The sequence below is a fragment of the Acanthopagrus latus genome, chromosome 21 (genome assembly GCF_904848185.1).
Source record: "Acanthopagrus latus isolate v.2019 chromosome 21, fAcaLat1.1, whole genome shotgun sequence".
NCBI lineage: Eukaryota > Metazoa > Chordata > Actinopteri > Spariformes > Sparidae > Acanthopagrus > Acanthopagrus latus.
This window is the reverse complement of record NC_051059.1, coordinates 28,047,514-28,070,952: the sequence shown is the minus strand read 5'-3', so window position 1 is coordinate 28,070,952 and position 23,439 is coordinate 28,047,514. Positions and strand designations below refer to the sequence as shown.

The following is a 23,439-nucleotide window of genomic DNA, read 5'->3' as shown; positions in this document are numbered from 1 at the left end:
TCAGTTGAGACGTCTGCAGGGATTTTAAACCTTCTTGTCTTAAAGCAACAGTTACTGAGCCATGTCAGAGTGTGGCCCCGCCCACTAGAGTTCATTCCAGAATCTGACTGGTGCATAGAGTTGCAGCAAGGTGTCCAGTGTGAAGATACAAATGACTGTGGGGTTGTCTTTGTAACGGGCACTGCATCCTCCGGCTGCGTTTGAGCCAGAGAAGAAGACTGAACCCATGAACTGAGTCAAAATTTAACAACGTCAGATTCTAGCTGACACAGCCGTCACATGTTCCTCTGCTGCAGCATCCAATCAGAACAGGTGTTACTGAGCAGTGTGACATTCAGGTTCAGAGTGTGTTGTTGTTGTTGTTGTCAGAGGACAGGGAGGCTCTGAGGAAGGACACCCGCCTCCTGCTTGGTCTATGTTTGGACTCACGGGCTCGATACCGAGCGTCAACGCTGCACCTGAAGCAGGCAGGGCAGGATTATCAGAGCGCCCTGAACATCTGTCGCCTGGAGCAGGGAGACACACACCCACAGGTAGGACAGCAGGTACACACTGGGAACACTCAGGACACTGGTACATTTTAACAGTGGGAACTCTCAGAGCACTGTAAACATTAGGAGCACTGTGTGGGAACATTAAAAACACTGGGTAGACACTGGGAACACTATGTAGACTGGGTTGGAACACTGAGAACAGTAAGAACACTAGGTTGAAACACTGGGAACAGTAAGAACACTAGGTTGAAACACTGGGAACAGTAAGATCACTGGGTTGAAACACTGGGAACAGTAAGAACACTAGGTTGAAACACTGGGAACAGTAAGATCACTGGGTTGGAACGCTGGGTTGGAACACTGGGAACACCAGTGTGTTCAGGAAATGTTGTGATGCTGCAGATGCTGAGATGAGATGTGAAAAGGATCTGAAGTGATGTCATCATCATGTCTTCTGTTAGACTCTTGTGCTGATGAGCGACCTGGCCACCGTCTTGGATCTCCAGGGTCACTATGACGATGCCCTGGTGCTGGTTCAGCAGGCCGTGGATCTGAGCCGTTCTGCCGGACACCCGGACCAGCACATACTGCTGGCTAACATGGCTGGCATCCTGCTGCACAAAGGTCAGGAAAGGGTCAGAGCTTATGAGTCTGACACACAGCTGAACTTACTGAGTCTGATGTTGTGTTTGTGGTCTGTCCTCAGGACACCTGGAGGACGCAGCGCGGTTCTACCAGGAGGCCCTTAATCTGGCTCGGGAGGCCAGAGACCAGGAAGCTGTGGACAAGGTCCAGGAGGGACTGAAGGAGGTGAAGAAGAGGAACCAGGAAAGGAAGGAGGAGGAGAAGGCAGCACAGAAGTGATGGAGCCCCTGAGTCCATCAGTCTGCTGGTACACAGCAACAAACTGACCTCCATTATCCTGGTGACCCGTGACCTCCTGCAGCGCCTCCCTCAGAACATCAGCTCCTACTGTTCTCCTCAAACAACCTCATGTGCTGTCCAGCTCTGAGGATCAGGTTCATGTTGTCCAGAGGAGGAACCTTCAGATTCAGGACAGTTCCATAGATTGATGTTTCTGTGTTTGTGTGTGAAACTGAAGCTGCTCCTGAAATAAATCAGCATCATACAGACTGGAACTGATTTCATTAGATGGGACGTACAAGTATTGATCATTTATGGCCTGAAGGGGGTGAATCACTGCAAAACATCTTTTCACTTGTGGCGGGTGTTCTGGTCAACATGAGACATGGAGGAGATGACAACAACAAACTAATCACTATTATTAATGATAGTGTTTATTCACAGAAGCCCCTTTCACACAGTTGCCACATTATCGCTGCAGCGGCGGTTCACCAATTCTCCACTGTTCTTTGTTCACAGAACTGAGCAGCTCCGGCGCCGCAGCTCCTAAAGAGGTGTGACGGTCCCCGTCATGATGATGACGTCTGTGTGTTTTCAAGGTGTTTCCCAGGTGTCTTCCTGTCAATCTAAACCTGCTGACAGGTTATAATCATATGGATGCTGTTCTAATGTGTAGTGATTGAGATCCTGACCCACCAAACATCCTGGAAAGTGACAAAGTTAGTTTTTCTTGCTGCATCTGAGACTTTGACACAGAGGACGGGCTACTGACACTCTGTGTCCATCAGCTGATCAATAAGTGGACAAAGTTACAAAAGCACTTTATTATTTAATACTGCTATATAATAGAATACTAATACATACATAATACATTATACATACTCACAGTTCACAGACGTGATACTTTAAACCAGTTACTGCAGTTTTTAAAGGTTTGAAGCTGAAATCCTCCAAAAATCACAAATTACAACAAAAGTTTATACAATATTCACATTCTGTGTATTACTACTGTTAATACTTACACACACACACACACACACAGTGACGTTCTGAGTCTGAAGAACCTGCAGTGGTTCTGAAGTAGTTCTGTGTGTTTCTCTGTGGACAGCTGCAGGTGGGGAGATACAAGGTTTCATCAGGTTCCCACAGAGCCTGACGCAGGTGAACTTCCTGTTGTGTTTACTGAACATGTCAGAATAAAAGCAGAGTGATGACAGTAAACAGAGAGCAGACAACACAAACAACATGTACACAAACAGATGATTAACTTGAGCCTGGGAAACGAGGAGGAGAGAGAGGAGGAGAGGAGAGAGAGGAGGAGAGGAGAGAGGAGAGGAGAGAGAGGAGGAGAGAGAGGAGGAGAGAGAGGAGAGGAGAGAGGGGAGGAGAGAAAGGAGAGGAGGAGAGGAGAGGAGGAGAGGATAGAGAGGAGGAGAGAGAGGAGAGGAGAGAGAGGAGGAGAGAGAGGAGAGGAGAGAGAGGAGGAGAGAGAGGAGAGGAGAGAGGGGAGGAGAGAGAGGAGAGGAGAGAGAGGAGGAGAGAGAGGGGAGGAGAGAGAGGAGAGAGAGGAGGAGAGAGAGGAGAGGAGAGGAGAGGAGAGGAGGAGGGGAGAGGAGAGGAGAGGAGAGAGAGGAGGAGAGAGAGGAGTAAAGGAGAGGAGAGAGGAGAGGAGAGAGGAGGAGAGGAGAGAGGGGAGAGGAGAGAGGTGAGGAGAGAGGGGAGGAGAGAGAGGAGAGGAGAGAGAGGAGGAGAGAGAGGGGAGGAGCGAGAGGAGAGGAGAGAGGAGAGGAGAGGAGAGAGGGGAGGAGAGAGAGGAGAGGAGAGGGGAGGAGAGGAGAGAGAGGGGAGGAGAGAGGGGAGGAGAGAGAGGAGAGGAGAGAGAGGAGGAGAGAGAGGAGAGGAGAGAGGGGAGGAGAGAGAGGAGAGAGAGGAGGAGAGAGAGGAGAGGAGAGGAGAGGAGAGGAGGAGGAGAGAGAGGAGTAAAGGAGAGAGAGGAGGAGGGGAGAGAGGAGAGGAGAGAGAGGAGGAGAGAGAGGAGTAAAGGAGAGGAGAGAGGAGAGGAGAGAGGAGGAGAGAGAGGAGTAAAGGAGAGGATGTTCTGGATGTTGAACTGATGTCATGAGAAGCTGTTGACTGAACTAACACACATAAATGGAAACACACACAGTGACACACATAGTTACATGTAAACACACACATACAGGTGAAGGTATGCGGATAATTGTTATTGTGCTAACAGCTTAATAACTCACACACACACACACACACACACACACACACACACACACACACAGTGGATGCAGTATAAAAGTAGCTGCAGAGTGTTTCTGTGTTTCTGCTGGACGACGACTCGACACACTGACCAGGTATGAACACACACACACACACACACACACACGTACAGGTGAGAGGTCAGAGTCAACCAAACTCCATTCAGAATCTGCTGGATTGAGTGTCTCTGTTGAGCAGCCGCCATGTTTCCATGAAGCATTTTGAAGAATTTGACATTAGGAATTTTACGGAAACTGCAAAATTAAAAAAAAACTTCAACTAATTCTCAAAGAAGTTAGTTTGCTCTCTTGAGGTGTTTTTATGAATCAGTTAATGTTCAAAATGTTTGATGGAAACAGATTATCTGAATCAAACATTCAGCTCTCAGGACCGATCAGCTGTTTCCTGTCGGCATGATCGTCCTCACATGTCTTGGTCATTTCTGGACATCGTGCAACGTGGCTGCTGCTAGCTGACATGCAAGAACCATTAGGACTGTGTGGACAGTCGTCCCTGAACACGTGTCTCCATCTTGTCTCCCAGTTCGTTCACTTTCGGACTCTGTTCACTTCACATCCACTCATGACTTATCCACGTAGCCTACACTGCATCATCCCCAGACTAAATTACACTTCACGTAGCCGAGTTCATTCTCTCAGAACAGTTCATGGAAACACAACGGATTCACATTTTGACTTTTTTCATTTTTGGGAAACTTGCAAAAGTTTCCGGAACCCATTTTATGGAAACATTGCTAAGAACTGTGACTGCAGCAGGCTGACGGATCTGAGTACTTCACCTCCACCACCTGCCACCGTCTGCTAACTCCGCTATGAAGTCAGAGGGCTGTAATAACTGAGAGCTAACATGAGATGTGGCTAAGGCTAGCTGCAGCTTTCTGTTAAGCTAGCTCTGACCTGATAAGATGGTAGCTATGTTTAGATTTTGATTTTCACTTCACTTTATTTCTGTAAATGAAACTTCTTCATCATTTTAGAAAAAAATGAAATAAAGCAGCAGCTGACCTGCTAAAGTCAGCTAGCTTAGCATAAGATTCAAGATTCAAAGTGTTGATTGTCACTGTAAAGAAACATGTTCTCCATTCTGCAAGAAATTCTTCCTTTGCTGTCTGCAGAATGCAACAATGTAATAAAGAAATATATTCAACTGAAATATGCAAAGTAAAGCACTGTACACTCGGCACATGTGATCAACAGGAGAAAGCAGCGACAACAATAATAATAATTAAACAGTGAAAATCTGAAGCCTGTGCAATTATGCATGTTCAAACATGTAAACAGTGGAGACAGTTCTGAGATAAACCACACCTGTCTGATGACAGTGGGACAGTGATGATGCAGTCAGGTGAACGATGATGCAGAGGATCAGTGGCCTCATCAGACCCAACCCACAACCTGCTGTTGCTGTGTGTGTGTGTGTGCATGTGTGTGAAAGCCAGTGGGCGGGACTAACATTGACTGACAGCGTGGTTGCCACAGTGACCTTCTACTGATCAGGTTTCTATACAGAGTTGGACCTTTCCTCCATTCTCTCTGTTTCCTGTCTCTTCCTTTCATCCTTCTTTCTTTTCACTTCCTTCTCCCCCCCCCTCCCCCCCTCCTCCCTCTCCCCCCTCCCCCCTCTCTCCCCCCCTTTCCCCCTCCTCCCTCTCCCCCCTCCCTCCTCCCCCCCCTCTCTCCCCCTGTTCTCTCTCTGTTCTCTCTCTGTTGGTTTCAGTCTTTGCATTATAATTTCTCTCTTTCAGTGCTGTGAAGACGCTGAGGTAGGCTCCAACTCTCTCTTCCTGTTAGGACACACACACACACACACACACACACACACACACACACACACACACACACACACACACACACACACACAGTGACATTAGGAGCAGGACTCAGATCAGCTGTTTCCTGCAGCTCCATGATCACACTGATCAGTCTGAAGATCTTAGTCCTGAAACAAATGATGCTCAGTTTAATTAAGGATTATTTTCTTGGTGTCTCAGAGTTCTGAGGTTGTGACACGTTGAGAGTCGAGATAATGTGACGTGTTTCTTATTAAACACTCTGTAAACTCTGTTCATGGTGACTTTAACACAATCATATGTTGTTTGTGTTTTGAAGGACTTTATTTCATTATCTCCATCTGACGCTTCTTTATATGCTGCAGACATTTGACTCGAGTCATTAAGATGAGTCCAAGTCAGTTTTACTTCAGCAAGTCAAGCTGTGGGTCGAGTTTCTGCAGGTTCTGATCTTTTAAAAGAGGAGCGACGATGTATTAGTAGCTGTCAGATGAGAACATGGATCCAGGACATGCTATACAAGCAGGGATGCTTTGAGCTAAATGCTAACAGCAGCATGCTAACATGTTGATGTTCAGCAGGTGTGATGTTACTCTCTGTCCCAGACACCTGATGTGCTGACTCAGCACTCCCTCTCCGTGTGCTGACTCACTCTCATCTGGATCTCCTCGTCTCCTCATCCTCAGTTATCACAGCTGACGGTGACCTGTGACAGATCTCTGTTCTGTTCACTCACAGTGATTCGGGCTCAGATCTGAAGCGATCACAGAGCGTCCTGGAATCAAAACTCAGCTTTTACTACAAAACAGGGTCGGTGAAGTCTCCTCACCTGTAACCATGGTAACCTCCTGTGTTTCTCCCTCCAGGAAGTCTGAACTCACCTGCCGAACATCACTGACCTCTGACCCCTGAAGGAGCCATGAGCCACCATCAGAGCTCTCCGGGTCCCGGTGACGCCTTCAGTCTGTCTGCAGTGAGTCTCAACAGGGTCATCAGTATTACATGAGGCGTTCAGGGACTTAAACGAAAAAACAAAAGAACGAAGATCAGAGAGAAGCATTGAAGGACATAACTGAGAGTGTGATGTTCAGGGACTAGAATGAGTGTGGGATTTTGTGGAACTAAGAGGAGCTTGTGGTTTTAACTTAAGTCAATATCTACAATTTACTGAACAACATGAAACTACTTCGCTCTGAGCCCTAACTCAGTGCAGCTGTCTAGTTAGAGATACGATGACATTACTCAGACTCTTCATCACTCCTCCTCTCCTCTCCTCTCCTCTCCTCTCCTCTCCTCTCCTCTCCTCTCCTCTCCTCTCCTCTCCTCTCCTCCAGTCTGTGTCGGCTCCTCCTCCACTGTGCCACAGTGATGAAGAAGAAGAGGAGGACCTGAACAAGGCTTTTGATGTTCAGGGTTTTCAGCAGATCCTTTGTCCTCAGACTCGGAGCCCACCGGAGAAACACAGAGTCTACGATGAGCAAGACTATGAAGGTGAGGAAACAACACCTGGTTTCTTAAGGTGGTTGAAGAATTTTAGGATGTTGGTTCTAGAGGGTCAGAGGTTCTGGGGCAGTTTTCATGATCTTTAGGAGTTGAGGTTCCTGAGAAAGATCCTCTAGTTTCAGCTCTATGTGCTTTGGTGCTCTAGGAGACCAACACAGGAGATTTTGAGAAAGTTCTGGGTGTTGATGGAAAATGTTTAAGGGTTACTGAAGAGGTATCTATCTATCTATCTATCTATCTATCTATCTATCTATCTATCTATCTATCTATCTATCTATCTATCTATCTATCTATCTATCTATCTATCTATCTATCTATAGAGCCAGGGATTCTAACCAGCGACCTTTTGTTCACAGGATGACCTGCTCTACCTCTAATCTGACATGGTTCCAACATTGTTAGAGGTTGCTGAGAAGGATTTCTCACTGTCTTTCTGCCCATGGTCCTTTGGGTGGTTCCATTACACTCTAGGATCTTGGAGAAGGCATCTGTAGTTATTACAGGGTTCCTGCAGAGAAGTGACGGCTGTTCCAAGTTGTATACAGATGTTCTTAAACAAGTTGCAAGAGACTCAGTTTCAGGTTCAATAGGTCTTAATTTTCTCTGTGAGGCTGTTCTGGAAGTTCCTGAGAAAAGTTTGTCAGCCTCCAAATCACTGACTTTTTGGAAGATCTATGGGTCCATGACATGGTTTCATGAGGTGTTGGAAAGGTTCTGTAAATCATTAAAAATGTCCATGGTTCTTGAGAAGCCTCTGCACTCATAAGGCACACTATGGATCTGTAGATGGTAACAACAGTTCTGCAGAAGGTCCCTGGAAAAGAAGATCTTTGGGCTTCTTCAGGAATCTTGGAGAGGATTCAAGCAGTTCTTGAAGACCCGGGGTGATAGGGAGTGAGGTTCCATGTTCTTTAAATATGTTCACCAAGCATTGGAGGTGAAAGGCCTGTGAGAATCTGGTTGGCAATGTTGTTGTTCCTGCTTTAACTCAGGTGGTAAAATTAACACAATGTTTGTCTTTGGAGACAAAACTAACCCAACTCCAGAAGGTTCCACAGGACTTTCAAAGACTTCTAGCAATCTTGTCTATATTCTGGAGAACTCAGTGGAGGTTTAAGGAACCTTAAGAAAGGATGAAGACAAGTTTCTAGTAGTCATAGATCCTGGGAGTTTACCTTCATGCTGAAATCAAAGGGATTGTCAGGTCATCATGACGATGTTTCAGTATTATCACCATCATTTCCTCTTTCTGCAGATCATCGTCACTTTTCTCTCCACGTCCATCATCCTCTATCCAAACCAGCAGCCGACAGCAAGAGGAAGAGGATCAATGAGGGGAAGAAGGAGGGGAGGCGAGGCTCCGCCCCGAACACAGCAGCTACCATAGAAGAAGATCATGAAGAAGACGAGGGTGAGGAAGAGTCCCACAGCCATAATGATGAAGAGGAGGGACGAACCACCATGCCCACCAGGTGAGTTTCTTCATTTTGGTCATCTTAAAGCTGCAGGTGGCAGTTTGATCATCACAATGTAAAACCCTCCTCCTCTCTCTGCTGCCATGTTTGACTCTGCTAAGCTCCGCCCACCAAACCCACAGGGTCAATCAGCCTTGTGATCTCGCCAAGGACGGTGGATCGGAGCTCTGAGTGGAGTCAGGACACGCTGACCCACTTGTTTTGTATCATCTGAATGGACAAATAGACAACCAATAGAAATGCTCTCTCTGAAATGACCTGTGATTGGTCTACAGTCTGCAAACAGCCAAGAGGAAGTTCTGACTACACTTAAATTACAACAAAGCTTAAAGGTTATCATGGAATATTTACATTAACATGTAACTAATCCCCTTCACAGTGACCCACCCAACATCCCAACCAATCACAACGGCCTCTCACCTGGCGGCGTCAAGAGAAGCGATGACGACGCTGATGAAGCTGAGGTGTTGATGTCTGTTGACCTCGACGGCATCAAGAGTCAGTAAACCTGCTGCACAAACACACCTTGTTCACTTCACACGAGTCGTTACACCTGTTAGACATCAGTTAGTGTGTTAGTGTGCTGATGTTAGCATGTAGCACAGGTAGAGGGCCGTGCTCAGGACAGCAAGATCTCCACAGGCCCTCAGCATGTTATCTGAAGGGTACGGGGGGCCCCAGGGGCCTCAGGGGCCTCAGGGGCCCTCTCAGCCCTGAGATGACCTGGGTGTTGATGGCCAGTCATGGAAACGAGACCGAAGCTCCAGATTTATGATTTTTGTGAATTCGGCTGAAACAAGATGTGGCGACAAACTGAAGGAATGTTCTCAGATGTGAAAGAAGTTTCTGTCACTTGTGATCTTCATCATGTGACCTGAAGCTACTGCTGACCTGAACACAATGCTGCCGGCCCACACAGCGACCCACGGGCTCTATCTATTGTTACTGTGTGAGTGTGCGTGTGTGTGTGTGTGTGTGTGTGTGTGTGTGTGTGTGTGTGTGTGTGTGTGTGTGTGTGTGTGTGTGGACGGTCTCTCAGATGAACTCAGTCTCTGTTGTGACACTCTGACAGACTGGAGGCAGCTCTCAGTGAGTACTCACCTGTTTCTCTTTCACTCTGCTCTTTGTTTGATCTGAATGGTGATGCAAACACACCTGAGCCTCAAACACCTGTGTGTGTTCAGCTTACAGTTCTGCAGTTTGAATAAGTTGTATGATGTCATAGATGTAAATGCGTTAAACTGAAATCAGGACTTGAGACTGGAAGACAAAACTCTGACCAGCACAGAGCAGCTGATCATTAAAGTAACTGATCATTAATAATGTATATATATAATATGTGAGAGTGTATGTGAGGAATGTTTCTGTTCCATTTGAAACAGTAGAGCAACTGTGAGCTGAAGGAGGTGAAGATGTTAATGTACATAAAGAAGTTTAAACTGTTTTTATTCTAAAATTGTAAACTCTGAGAACAGTCAGTTTTCTGTTACTGTCACCGGAAACACAGACAGCAGGTGATCGTGTGATTGGTCCTCACACTGAAGTAGGAAATACAACTCAACCTTCAGAATGAACTCAGTTTACCTGTTGTCTTTACCTCTTTCTCTCACCTCTATCATCACCGTCTTCATATTCTCACTGCAGTATTTCACCTGGTGGCAGGTAGAGGGCGCCAGTCAGCTGACTCTCACTGCTGGAATCTGATTGGCTGTTTGTTGATTATTTCCTGGAAAACAAGAAATGATGAGAAAACTTTGTGTTTCAGGGAAAATCTATCCTTTTACAGACACCTGAAACTGCTCACCTGTGTGAACACACCTGCGTGTGTGTGTAGTTCATGTCTCTTCTTACTGATTCTTCAGTCAAGCCTGAAATAATGTTAGACTGCAGAAAGTTCCCATGAGACCACCGTGTGTGTGAGTGTGTGTGTGTGTGTTTGTGTGTGTTTGTGTGTGTGTGTGTGTGTGTGTGTGTGTGTGTGAGAAGGAATGTGCTCTGGTTTTAACCTCTGACTCCTTATACTTATGCCCTGCCCCCCCAGGTCACCGATTGGATGATGTTCCAGCAGTTCGCCGTCACCTGGTGAGGCGGAGCTCCAGAGGGCCGGTCGTCCACGTCCCCAAAGACCAGATCAGCAGCCGGACGCTGTCACACCTCCAGCACCTGCGACCAGACCGCACACCTCATGAGGTCAGGGGGCGGGGCCAAACGTGTTTACTATTTCATTATTATGAGTCACAGTGAACATGAAGTGACACAGCACACAAACAAACAGTCCAAATACAGTGTACTGAACAGTTTCCGTGGTCCAGTGATGACGTCTGAAAACAGAAGATTTTCAAAGGGAGTTCTGAACTGGACAAGCAAAGATGAAACTGATGATCTGATGACTTACAGAAATGTTTGGGTTTTCATTGAATCTTGCTGTTGTTGAGGTTGTGATTTAGATGTGGGCAGAGTTCAGGTGAGCAGGGTCAGCAGCTGGCTCAGGTGTGTGTGAACAGGAGCAGACATCTGAACAATGTGATTCTTTGCTGTAAGACGAAGACCAAACAATAGAAATGTCCAGAATGAGGCTGACAGCAGGGACAAAAGACGAGCCGCAAGTCTGAGCAGCTTAATCCAGGTGGCATTGTGAACAGGTGACAAACTGGACCCCGAGAGTAATGAGAGCGTCAGACAGGTCGAGTCTACCTGTCTGACTCTACCTGTCTGACAGACAGGTAGAGGGAGGTAGACTCAGAGTCAGCCTGTCTCTGGCCTCAGTGTGTTCTGGTCTTCAGGATGGTCGGTTTGGACCTGAAGAGTCGCCACAGTAAGGTACAGACTCAGTTCTCCTGGTTCACTCTGGGTTCCATTACTTTGGTCTGCCTTCTTTCACTTTAACCCCTTCTGTCTTGTCTTTCTTGTTTAGCCTCTTCATCCTGGTTTATCTTCAGACTGGAGGGTTTATCGCTGAAACAGAATTTAACAAACTAATTGTGTTTGTGAATGCAAGCTGATGCTGAACTGCAGTGCTGGCTGTAGAGTGTGTAATAATGATACATGGACTTTCTGTCTGCGGTCCACTCAGAACACAGCAGCTCTCACACTGAGGCAGCACCGCCACGCTCTGCAGCTGCAGTGTTAACACTTCCATGTGCTGTCGGAGGATTCAGGCATCACACTTCATTAAAATATGTTCTCACCAAGAGAGAGACTATTATAGAAATGAAATATACTGGACATGCCAAATGGATCTGTCAGCTTTTAAATGAACTGATGATTTTAATTGAAGGGATAAGACTAATTATATTTTAAAACTTCTATCATCTCCTTTTATCTTTTAGTGAATATTTGTTATTATAATAAGGTTGAGTGATGATGGTGTGTCACCTCGAGTAAACAAAAGAGAGATTTGAAAATAAGATGTTCAAAAGATGTCAGTGTGGCTTCAACAACCACCATCTCAATTTAAGGTAAAATAAAACAATTACAATAATAACAATAAAAAAATTCATATTAAAAAACACACCAACATTTTGCAGTATCAGTAGAAGTCACTGGTGATGGTGAAGGTTCCAGTTAAAGTCTGATGTCGGAGTGAGTTTGTCTGACTGAGTTGTTGTGTTGCAGGTGTTTGTGGAGCTGAACGAGCTGGTGATCGACAGGAACCAGGAGCTGCAGTGGAGGGAGACGGCTCGATGGATCAAGTTTGAGGAGGAGGTGGAGGAGGAGACAGAGCGCTGGGGGAGACCCCACGTCCCCTCGCTGTCCTTCCGCTCCCTGCTGGAGCTACGAAAAACCATCTCCCACGGTGAGGAGGAGGAGCACTGACACCATCTTACCACATTATACATTTAAAAACAAACGTCTTCCTCTAAATCGGCATGTTGACTTTGAAATATTATCTGCTGCTAATTAATGAAATTATATTCAGATAATTAACACATTAACCAGATTTAATGGACTTGTCTGGTGTTTGATATTATATTAGATTAAACCTCTTAAACTGGGTTGATGAGCCAGTAAAACTCATGTCATGTCTTATCATTTCAATTAATACATACATTTATTTTTGTAAATGTAAGAATATTGGATTGTGATAAAGTTTCACAGTTTTTGACACTTGTCATGCTGAGAGTCACTCCGCAAAGAGCAGTGAGAGTACTTAAATGGTCCAGGTGCCGTGAAGTGAGGGTACAAAATGTGTTTGATATAGAAGTAAAACAGAGTGTCATCTGGGTTAGGGTTAGGGTTACAGTGAAATCATAATTAAATACATAACATGAGGAAATTGAAGGGCCAACTTAATATGTTTGTATGTGATGATGTCAGCATGTGATGTCATTGCATTGTGTCTTTAGGGGCGGTGCTTCTGGATCTGAAGCAGAGGACTCTGCCAGGGATCGCCCAGCAGGTGGTGGAGCAGATGGTGATCTCAGATCAGATCAAAGCTGAAGACAGAGCCAACGTCCTCCGAGCTCTGCTGCTCAGACACAGGTACATACATCAGTCAATCAATCAATCAATTAATCAATCAATCAATCAGTCAGTCAGACAATTGTTCATATATTTATTCTGTATATATTTATATATTTGTTCCATCAGTCACCCCAGCGATGAGAAAGATCACAGCTCTTTCAGCAAGACCATCTCTGCAGCCAACATGGCCACCCTAATGGAAAGACACTATGGCCAATCAGAGCCCTCCGTCAATGCGACGAATCACAGAGAGGCTGAAGGAGAGAAGAACAAGGTAAAAAGAAAACCAGACATCAATTTACTGTCTGTCTGCTGGTTTCACCTGGTTAAAGGGACTCACTCATCGATTTGTTTTGAGAAGCTCCAGTGTGACATCCAGTGAATGTCATCTTTAGAACCTTTAATGACACCTCGTCTTCATGAATATGGCAAATATAGTACATATGTAAATATATAATTTATATATAGAAATATTGGTGGCTGGGTCTTAGCCCACGGGACCCAGCTGGGCTCAGCTGGGTCCCGTGGGACCCAGCCCTCCGGTAGGTTCACCACGCACAGGAGGGTTCAGAAGGGGCCGGTGCAGTGTGATTTGGGTGGCGGTCGTGGGCAGGGGCCCCGTCGACCCAATCCTCTGATGGTGACTCTGGCCATGGGGACATGGAATGTCACCTCGCTGGGGGAAAGAGTCTGAGCTAGTGTGGGAGGTTGAGCGGTACCGACTAGAGATAGTCGGGCTCACCTCCATGCACATCCTGGGCTCTGGAACCCAACTTCTTGGGAGAGGCTGGACTCTCTTCCACTCTGGAGTTGCCTGCGGTGAGAGGCGGCAAGCTGGTGTGGGCTTGCTTATAGCTCCTCAGCTCAGCTGCCATGTGTTGGAGTTTTCCCTGGTGAATGAGAGGGTCGTTTCCCTGCGCCTTCGGGCCGGGGGAAGGTCTCTCACTATTGTTTCGGCTTACGGGCTGAACAGCAGTGCAGAGTACCCGGCCTTCTTGGAGGCCCTGGGAGGGATACTGGAGAGTGCTCCAACCGGGGACTCTGTCGTTCTACTGGGGGACTTCAATGCTCACGTAGGCAGCGACAGTGTTACCTAGAGGGGTGTGATTGGGAGGAACGGCCTCCCCGATCTGAACCCGAGTGGTGTTTTGTCACTGAACTTCTGTGCTAGTCACAGTTTGTCCATAACGAACACCATGTTCAAGCATAAGGGTGTCCATCAGTGCACATGGCACCAGGATACCCTAGGCCGGAGGTCAATGATCGACTTTGTGGTCGTGTCATCTGACCTCCGGCCGTTTGTCTTGGACACTCGGGTGAAGAGAGGGGCTGAGCTGTCAACTGATCACCACCTGGTGGTGAGTTGGATCCGCTGGCAGGGGAGGAAGCTGGACAGACTTGGCAGACCCAAACATATTGTGAGGGTCTGCTGGGAGTGTCTGGCGGAACCCTCTGTCAGGGAGGTCTTCAACTCCCACCTCCGGGAGAGCTTTGACCAGATCCCGAGGGAGGCTGGAGACATTGAGTCCGAATGGATCATGTTCTCCACTTCTATTGTTGACGCGGCTGTCCGGAGCTGTGGCCAAAAGGTCTCCGGTGCCTGTCGTGGTGGCAATCCCTGAACCTGGTGGTGGACACCAGAAGTAAGGGATGTTGTCAAGCTGAGGAAAGAGTCCTACTGAGCATGGCTGGCTCAGGGGATTCCTGAGGCAGCTGATGGGTATCGGCAGGCCAAGTGTGCTGCGGCACGGGCGGTCGCGATGGCAAAAACTCGGGTTTGGGAAAAATTCGGGGAGGCCATGGAGGAGGACTATCGGTCAGCCTCGAGGAAATTCTGACAAACTATCTGGCGCCTCAGGAGGGGGAAGCAGGTCTCCACCAACAGTGTTTACGGTGGAGGTGGGGAGCTGTTGACCTCAACTGGGGATATCGTCGGGCGTTGGAAGGAATACTTCGAGGATCTCCTCAATCCCACTTGTCACACCTTCCATAGAGGAAGCAGGGGCTGGGGACTCAGAGGTGGATTCATTCATCACCCAAGCTGAAGTCACTGAGGTAGTTGGGAAGCTCCTCAGTGGCAAAGCACCGGGGGTGGATGAGATCCACCCTGAGTACCTCAAGTCTCTGGATGTTGTGGAGCTGTCTTGGCTGACATGTCTCTGCAGCATCGTGTGGCAGTTGGGGACAGTGCCTCTGGATTGGCAGACCAGGGTGGTGATCCCTCTATTTAAAAAGGGGGACCGGAGGGTGTGTTCCAACTATCAGGGGATCACACTCCTCAGCCTCCCTGGGAAAGTCTACTCCAGGGCACTGGAGAGGAGAATTCGGCAGATAGTCGAACCTCAGATTCAGGAGGAACAATGCGGTTTTCGTCCGGGCCGCGGAACACTGGACCAGCTCTATACCCTCCGCAGGGTGCTCAAGGGTTCATGGGAGTTTGCCCAACCAGTCCACATGTGTTTTGTGGACTTGGAGAAGGCATTCGACCATGTCCCTCGCGGCATTCTGTGGGAGGTGCTCCGGGAGTATGGGGTCGGAAGCCCTCTACTAAGGGTGCATGTTGGACTCCGGCAGGGCTGCCCTTTGTCACCGATTCTGTTGATTATTTTTATGGACAGAATTTCTAGGTGCAGTCAGGGGCCGGAGGGGATCTGGTTTGGGAGCCACTGGATCTCATCTCTGCTTTTTGCGGACAATGTGGTCTTGTTGGCTCCATCGAGCCAGGACCTCCAGCATGTTCAGGGGTGGTTTGCAGCCGAGTGCGAAGCATCTGGGATGAGAATCAGCACCTCCGAGTCTGAGGCCATGATTCCTGACCGGAAAAAGTTGGCTTGCTCCCTCCAGGTTGGGGGAGAGTTCTTGTCTCAAGTGGAGGAGTTCAAGTATCTTGGGGTCTTGTTCACGAGTGAGGGAAGGATGGAGCGTGTCAGGCTTCACAAAATGGCAGGCAGGAACCCAATAGCACGACACAAAGGAAACAGTTCAGTTACAAAAGAATATCTTTAGTTACAAGCGAGGGTCAAACCAGGTAGTCAGTCAGCGAGGCAAACAAATCCAGAGGGAGCAGGCAAGAGGGAGAGTCCAAAGTCCAAAGGCAGGTCAAATCACAAGCAGGCAGGATCAGATTAAAAAAATACGGAATGCTGGAGAGCTAGGTAAACACACTAGACAATCTGGCAAAGAACTGAGGGAACAGGCTCAGTATAAATACTGAGGGGGCTGATTAGCTGATGAGGAGCAGGTGAGTAAGGGGTGGAGCAGATCAGGTGGATCAAACCAACAGGTAATGCAGAGCAGGGGGGAGAGGCAGGGTCTGAAATGACATGAGAGTTAGTGAGGAGAAAACATGAAACAGACAGATGAAAAACTAAAGTCTGGCTGAAGTTGTGACAGAGCATGAGATTGACAGGCGGATCGGTGCGGCGGCAGTAAAGCGGTCATTGTATCGGTCTGTCGTGGTGAATCTATTTACCGGTCAATCTACGCTCCTACCCTCACCTATGGTCATGAATTTTGGGTCATAACTGAAAGATTAAGATCCTGGATACAAGCGGCCGAAATGAGTTTCCTCTGCAGGGTGGCGGGGCGCTCCCTTAGAGATAGGATGAGGAGCTCTGTCACCCGGAAGACACTTGGAGTAGAGCCGCTGCTCCTCCACATCGAGAGGAGCCAGCTGAGGTGGCTCGGGCATCTGTTTCGGATGCCCCCGGGACGCCTTCCTCCAGAGGTGTTCCTGGCATGCCCCACTGGCAGGAGACCCCGAGGAAGACCCAGGACACGCTGGAGTGACTATGTCACTCGGCTGGGCTGGGAACGCCTTGGGATCCTCCCGGAGGAGCTGGAGGAAGTGTCCGGGGAGAGGGAAGTCTGGGTGTCCCTGCTCAGGCAGCAGCTAACCCTTTTTTTCTTCTTAGTAGATGATGCTTGTATAATATATGTTGTTTGTATATCTGAAGTTTGTAACAAAAATAATTCCCCCCAGGGATTATTAAAGTATTTCTGATTGTGATTGTGATTGTGATAAATTGTTTTGAAATTGTGCAAGTCCTCTGCTAACAGTGTTGGTCAGTGGTGGTCAGGTTTTCTTCCCCCTGGAGGAACATCAGCTCAGTCCTGTCCAGGCTGAGCTGCAGGCAACACCTAACACCTCACTGTCAGCTGAGACCAACAGCATATCAGTTTATAAGAAGCCATGAGAGTGTGAGACCGAGCTGTCAACTGACTGATCCATTATTCTGGTGTGTGTGTGTGTGTGTGTGTGTGTGTGTGTGTGTGTGTGTGTGTGTGTGTGTGTTCAGAAAGAAGCTCCACCCCTTGGTCTCTCCAGATCCAAACATGAGGTGAAGCTGATGGAGAAGATCCCAGAGCGAGCCGAGGCCACTGTGGTCCTTGTGGGTATGCATCACATCATCACATCATCACATTATCACATCACATCATCACATCACACCACATTATCACATCATCACAGTTACATCATCACATCATTACATCATCACATCATCACAATCACGTCATCACAATCATGTCATCACAATCACATCATCATGTTCGCTCATGTGTCGATCTGTAGAGCGGCAGGTGAAGCAGGTGTGTGCATTCCTGTGTTGTGTCTGCAGGCAGCGTGGGCTTCTTGGAGCAGCCTTCTATGGCATTTGTGCGGCTTCAGGAGGCGGTCCTGCTGGAGTCTGTCCTAGAGGTTCCTGTCCCTGTGAGGTTCCTCTTCCTCCTGCTGGGCCCACCCACAGCCAACATGGACTACCACCAGATTGGACGCTCGATCTCTACGCTTATGTCAGACAAGGTGATTCAGTATCCTGAAGCTGCTGCACTGCTTGAACCCTCATCATTTGGTAAATCCTGTATAATGAATTCTGCCCCTGTCTGCTCCGTCAGAACTTTCATGAGGCAGCATACCAGGCTGATGACCGCCAGGACCTGCTGGCAGCCATCAATCGTTTCTTAGACTGTAGCGTCGTCCTCCCTCCCTCAGAGGTTGGCGATGATGAGTTGCTCCACTCAGTTGCTCGCTTTCAACGAGATATGCTTCGAAAGAGGGAGGAGGAGCAGAGCAGCAAACTGCAGGAGAAACAGACCAGTATTCAGCAGGATGAAGGTCCGTTATCACCAAGAGATGGGGAATGTTTCTTTGGCATTCTTGAGCTGTGATGTGGTGAACGTACAGTCCTGCTGTCGATGACTTGACAGTGAAGAGCTCAGTTTTTTATCTTCTAGATTCCCTCGTTCCCTCCAAACCCAGTGAGGACTCCTTGAGGCGTTCAGGCCGTCTGTTCGGCGGTCTGATCAAAGATGTGACTCGACGCTACCCTCAGTACCTCAGTGACCTTCGAGACGCTCTGAACCCTCAGTGCATGGCTGCCATCATCTTCATCTACTTTGCTGCGCTGTCCCCCGCCATCACCTTTGGTGGACTCCTGGGTGAGTCTGAACTTCAGAAACATGAAATTATGCTAAAACCACCTGATGAGGAAATTATTACTCTAACTTTATTTTTTAAAGACCTTTAGCAGCGAGGGTTCTGTGTTCCTGTGCTGCAGGTGAGAAAACAGAGGGTTTGATTGGTGTGTCGGAGCTGATAGTCGCCACGGCGCTGCAGGGCATCGTGTTCAGTGTGCTGAGCGCTCAGCCTCTGCTGGTGATTGGCTTCTCTGGACCACTGCTGGTGTTTGAAGAGGCTTTCTACACTGTGAGCTCACCTGACAGAACATCTACACACATATCAAAGAACTATATGTAACGAATTCAGCAGCAACACGTCTGCTTAGAAAGTCTAGCTGTTAGTCCACAGAGCCAAACTCCACTTTGATTATGGTAACTGACTGCTCATCTAAAACTCTGTGGTGCACCTCGAGGATCTGAACTCCTCTTCTGTTGCTATGTTTCTGTTTCCCCTTGATCAATAACACCTATTTATAGGTTCACACAGCACTCAGGAATCAACATCTTGATCAAATATCTCAACACAAGGTCAACTTACTCTATTTCTGATGTTTTCAACCACATATTTCGGCCTTCCTTGTTGTCATGTGACCTAAGATTGGAGTTTCAGTCACGTGATAGCTGTTGGATGTCACTGTGTTAAGGCCACACTTTGATCATGACGTGCTTAAAATCAACTCAGTATGTTCATTAAGGAGTTTCCAAGATGTTTGCTATGTGTAGAGGGAGTCAGTCAGCGCTGATGGAGATGTTTGATGCAGGGAGTCAGGTTTTCAGGGAAAATTTTCAGTTTTTCAATTTTCAGAAAAGATACTCCTGATTTGGATTAAAGTCTCTCAATCAGTAGATGCCCAGATTTGGATTGCTGCATCTCTGTTCACAGCTTTGGAAACACTAAGTGAACCTTGTTTTGAGACTTTCTTCGTTTTTTGAGAGAGCAAAGGTATCTAAGGTATTGAAAATGTTGCTGCAAAAGAAAATATCTTGTTAGCAAACTTGTTAACTGCTCCCTGAAACCCACCTGGTGTGTGTTTGTGTAGTTTTGTACAGATGTGGTGTGTTTGTGTAGTTCTGCAGAGTCAACGGGATCGAGTATCTGACGGGCCGGGTGTGGATTGGTTTCTGGCTGGTGCTGATCGTTGTCCTCACTGTGGCCTTCGAGGGAAGCATCCTGGTTCGTTTCGTGTCCCGTTTCACTCAGGAGATCTTCTCCTTCCTCATCTCCCTCATCTTCATCTACGAGACCTTCGCCAAACTGATCAAGGTGAGGTCAGAGGTCACAGCTCAGTATAAGAGAGACTGTTTGGAGAAGTGTAATTTTAACTGTGATCTCTGATCTTTTTATGATGAACCTGTTCATTACATGTTTTTGTGTGAGTCACGCCTCAAAGGATACTGATGGAGGAACCTTGAGACCCATTGGTTCAGGGTTCCTTCTGTCTATAGATGTTTCAGAGATATGTCGTTAAAAAAAACATCAGCACAGAGCCACATGAGGGTTTTTCTTCTTTGGGTCCAGATCTTTCAGGAGCATCCCCTCCAAAACTGTTACCGTGGAAACAACACCGTATCTCCATCTACGTGTAACTACACCGTAACCACTGCGAATCCTGGCAAGGTTGTTGGAGAACCCAACACGGCCCTGCTTTCATTTGTGCTGATGGCAGGAACGTATTTCATCGCCTTTTACCTGCGCAAGTTCAAGAACAGCTCCTTCTTCCCCGGCAGGGTCAGTACATAAAGTCCAGGCACACACGAGTAGTAAGTACAGATACTCTCATAACCTTGTGGAAGGTTTCATTTGTCTTTCAGCTAAAGTTGGTGGAATTTGAGTGCCTGATCCTCCATTTGATTATGATTATTGATCAAATTATCATTCTGTCACATAACTAAGGCTCCGGTCTAAGACCCAGGCGCTCTATCAAAAGTCTCTGTGTCACCAGTTCACCTCCAGTGGACATTTTGGTTGTGGATATAAGGTCTAACCTCTGGGATGTTTATCTCTCAATTGTAAGCACTTTCAAACCACATCACTGATCCATATAACTGGTGGTGATCTTGAATCTGGAATCTTGTGTCTTAGCTCCGTCGGATCATTGGAGACTTCGGGGTCCCCATTGCGATTCTCATCATGGTGCTGGTGGACTACAGTGTGGAGGATACCTACACCCAGGTCAGACCAGAGCCGATGTAACACTCATGAAGTCATCCTACAGAATCATACATTTAGATTCCTCTTTTTCTTTTCACTGACAGAAACTGAGCGTGCCCAGTGGATTCTCAGTGTCCACTCCAGAGAAGCGTGGTTGGCTGATTTCTCCTCTGGGGTCAGATGGACAGTTTCCTGTTTGGATGATGGCTGCCAGCATCCTGCCGGCCATCCTCGTCTTCATCCTCATCTTCATGGAGTCCCAGATCACAGCGTATGATTCTCTCCTCCTGTCTTTCCATTTGTTTTTCTTTGTTTTTAGTATTAATATAAGTTTCCTGTCTGTCTGTCAGGCTGATTGTCAGTAAGAAGGAGAGGATGCTGGTGAAGGGAACTGGTTTTCACCTGGACCTACTCATCATCGTGGTTGTGGGTGGAGTCTCAGCACTGTTTGGTCTGCCCTGGTTATCAGCCGCCACGGTTCGCTCTGTCACCCACACCAACGCCCTCACTGTCATGAGCAAAGCCGTCGCCCCTGGAGACAAGCCCCGCATCCAGGAGGTGAAGGAGCAGCGGGTCACAGGCTTCCTGGTGGCTGTTTTAGTCGGTATGATTGTCACTACAGAGTGCTACTCAACCACTGCTGATACTGTCTTTGCTACTTTCTGATCTGGTCTCCCCTCCATCAGGTCTGTCAATTGTGATCGGGGAAGTTCTGCGTCAGATTCCTCTGGCGGTGCTGTTTGGGATCTTCCTCTACATGGGTGTGATGTCACTGAATGGGATCCAGCTGACAGAGCGACTCATCCTGCTGCTGATGCCCCCAAAGTACCACCCTGACCAGAGCTACGTCCGGAAGGTAGGCCTCGTCTCCTAAATCACTAGTGGAGGGGTTGGATCAAATCCTACAACGAACAGTGTTAAAAATGACATTCTTAAAACAGTTGTTAGGATTTGAGTTGGCACTTGTTGGACTCATACTTCATTAAGTTGGGCTTGACTCTCAACTTTTTGCTCTAAACTTGGAACCTGACTGTCTTCAATTTGAATGTTAATTGACACTTGATGGACTTGTTGGAATTATTTGGGACAGTTGGTCTTGACTTGGACTTGACAGGTGAGTTGGTTGTGACTAGAGTTGGGCACCGTGTGCCTAATGCCAGGTACTGGGCTCATCTGGAGTCAGGACCTGTTCCATTACACATCAACATAACAGCTGTGCTGGACTAGCGTGTCACAGTGAAAGATGGATTGTGGAACACAAGCGAAAGTGGATTTTCACTTTGACCCAAGAAATGATGATAAGGCAAAGTGCAGCGCATGTGGTAAGTCCATGAGCTGTAAGTCAGCACATTAAATGAGATGAAACATTTAAGGCAGCATGGCATCGACATGAGCGAGTGCTCCGTGTTCGATGTCTTGCAGTCTCCAAGCCAGAGTGTGTCCGCCTCAGCCAGCACCAGCACACTGCAAGCATCTACATCCACACACCTCTAACACACCGTTGCACTTCAGTTGCAGCATTTTGAGTGTAATGTTGCCTGTCTGCCACAAGGTGTCACTGCTGCTGCTCAAGTCCAGCTCCTGTGTGTCGGCCAGGTCTCAGTTCACTTTTGGTTCAGTTTGACGTTCATCTGCGTGTGAATCCTTCATGTTCATTTACTTTGTTAACACAAAACATTTGACATCCGTCATCTGCGTCTCTGCTCTCTGACAGGTGCGGACATTAAGGATGCACCTGTACACTCTCGTCCAGCTGACCTGTTTGTCTGTCCTGTGGGTCGTCATGGCGACGGCAGCAGCGCTGGCGTTCCCCTTCATGCTGCTGCTGACCATCCCAGTGAGGATGCTGCTGCTGCCCCGCCTCTTCAGCCGGAGAGAGCTGCAGAGTGTGAGTCACACTGATGTCATCACGATGTCATCATCACTTCCTGCTCACACAGCTAACAGAACCCACTCTCACCTGTTAACAGTTACCTGACCAGGCAGTGATACACCACAGACAGTTTATGATCGCAGCATACATGAACAGGTTTAATGAAATAGGTTTAAGTCACAGTGTATGGTTACCATGACAATGACCTCTGGCCTCTGGTCCTGCAGCTGGATGCTGATGATGCAGAGCCTCACCTGGAGGAGAAGGAGGGGCAGGACGAGTACTCACAGCTGCAGATGCCCGTGTGACCCGGCAGCAGCCTCCTGATTGGCTGATCCACCTGCTTCATTAACATATGTGACATGTAGTCTGTAGCAGCACGGGTGGTGGACGAACACGCTTCTGAAATCATGTTTTTATAAATCTGATTTTGTATTTTCTGTTTTGGGGAGCAGGTTTGTCTCTTGTATCCATCTGTAGCACACATTATTTTTAAAGACCACACTAACTGTCCTCTGTGTTCCTGTGTGTCTGCATCTCATTAAATTCAGAGTTTATCTTTAAAACTTGGATTTTTACACATTTATTTGTAAAAGAGTTTAGAATAACAACAGGACATGTTTCTGCAGCCTCTCTGTTCATGTGCTGCAGCCCGTCTGGTTCACGGCTGACTGTTCCTCCGTCTCGCTGCTCGTGTAGACGCTCAAACACAGAACGAGGGATCGTTGTTGTTGGTAGTAAGAGAGCCGGACTGATGTCTGTCTGAAAAGACTGAAGACGGCAGGACGGGACAGCAGCGAGACATGTTGACATGTCATGTGTGCAACACACAACCAGCTAGCAGCTATTAGCAGCTAACTCAAAGAACACCAAAATTGAAGAGTGTGTAAACTGAGGAGATGTGAGATCTTACCCTCCGAGCAGAGGACGAGATCAAACAGCGTTTAACTGAGATGGTAAAATGATTGTTCATGTTGATGAGATGCATCACACATGATGTCTTCTGGGACGCATCATGATGTCACAAACACTCAGGTCTCATTTACATCTTGTGTGACTTTGCACTAAATCAA

At 47.5% G+C, this 23,439-nt stretch overlaps 2 protein-coding genes across 3 annotated transcripts in view; both read left to right on the top strand.

The window, feature by feature from the left end:
* ttc19 (tetratricopeptide repeat domain 19) overlaps nt 1-1,627 on the top strand; it is a 5,407-nt gene extending 3,780 nt beyond the window's left edge. Inside the window, exons 9-11 of the mRNA XM_037084802.1 lie at nt 370-533; nt 956-1,118; nt 1,201-1,627. Coding sequence (XP_036940697.1) covers nt 370-533; nt 956-1,118; nt 1,201-1,358 — 485 coding nt within the window. The 3' untranslated portion in view covers nt 1,359-1,627. The remainder of the gene's footprint in view (nt 1-369; nt 534-955; nt 1,119-1,200) is intronic.
* Nucleotides 1,628-3,624: 1,997 nt separating this feature from the next.
* slc4a2a (solute carrier family 4 member 2a) lies at nt 3,625-22,912 on the top strand. Of its 2 annotated transcripts, none has more exons than XM_037084801.1 (22): nt 3,625-3,724; nt 6,306-6,412; nt 6,774-6,930; nt 8,198-8,414; nt 8,797-8,915; nt 10,459-10,607; nt 12,033-12,213; nt 12,764-12,899; nt 13,008-13,155; nt 17,180-17,276; nt 17,501-17,685; nt 17,778-17,997; nt 18,117-18,320; nt 18,440-18,588; nt 19,411-19,605; nt 19,861-20,070; nt 20,425-20,514; nt 20,598-20,764; nt 20,844-21,097; nt 21,180-21,349; nt 22,208-22,381; nt 22,594-22,912. In XM_037084801.1, the coding sequence occupies exons 2-22, from the start codon at nt 6,359-6,361 to the stop codon at nt 22,672-22,674; spliced, it is 3,357 nt and encodes a 1,118-aa protein (XP_036940696.1). In that variant the 5' UTR covers nt 3,625-3,724; nt 6,306-6,358; the 3' UTR covers nt 22,675-22,912. The 2 variants fall into 2 exon arrangements, with proteins under 2 accessions (XP_036940696.1, XP_036940695.1); XM_037084800.1 differs by lacking the exon at nt 3,625-3,724 and adding an exon at nt 5,356-5,412 and having other exon boundaries at nt 22,594-22,674.
* The last annotated feature ends 527 nt before the right edge of the window (nt 22,913-23,439 follow it).

What these genes read in the sequence shown, in the direction of transcription:
- slc4a2a (XM_037084801.1), top strand. Translation starts at nt 6,359, where the DNA reads ATGAGCCACCATCAGAGCTCTCCGGGTCCCGGTGACGCCTTCAGTCTG. An exon ending in CTGAAGGAGAGAAGAACAAG is followed by an intron (nt 13,156 to 17,179) that starts GTAAAAAGAAAA and finishes GTGTGTGTTCAG; the next exon opens with AAAGAAGCTCCACCCCTTGG. An exon ending in CCTGGTGGCTGTTTTAGTCG is followed by an intron (nt 21,098 to 21,179) that starts GTATGATTGTCA and finishes CCCCTCCATCAG; the next exon opens with GTCTGTCAATTGTGATCGGG.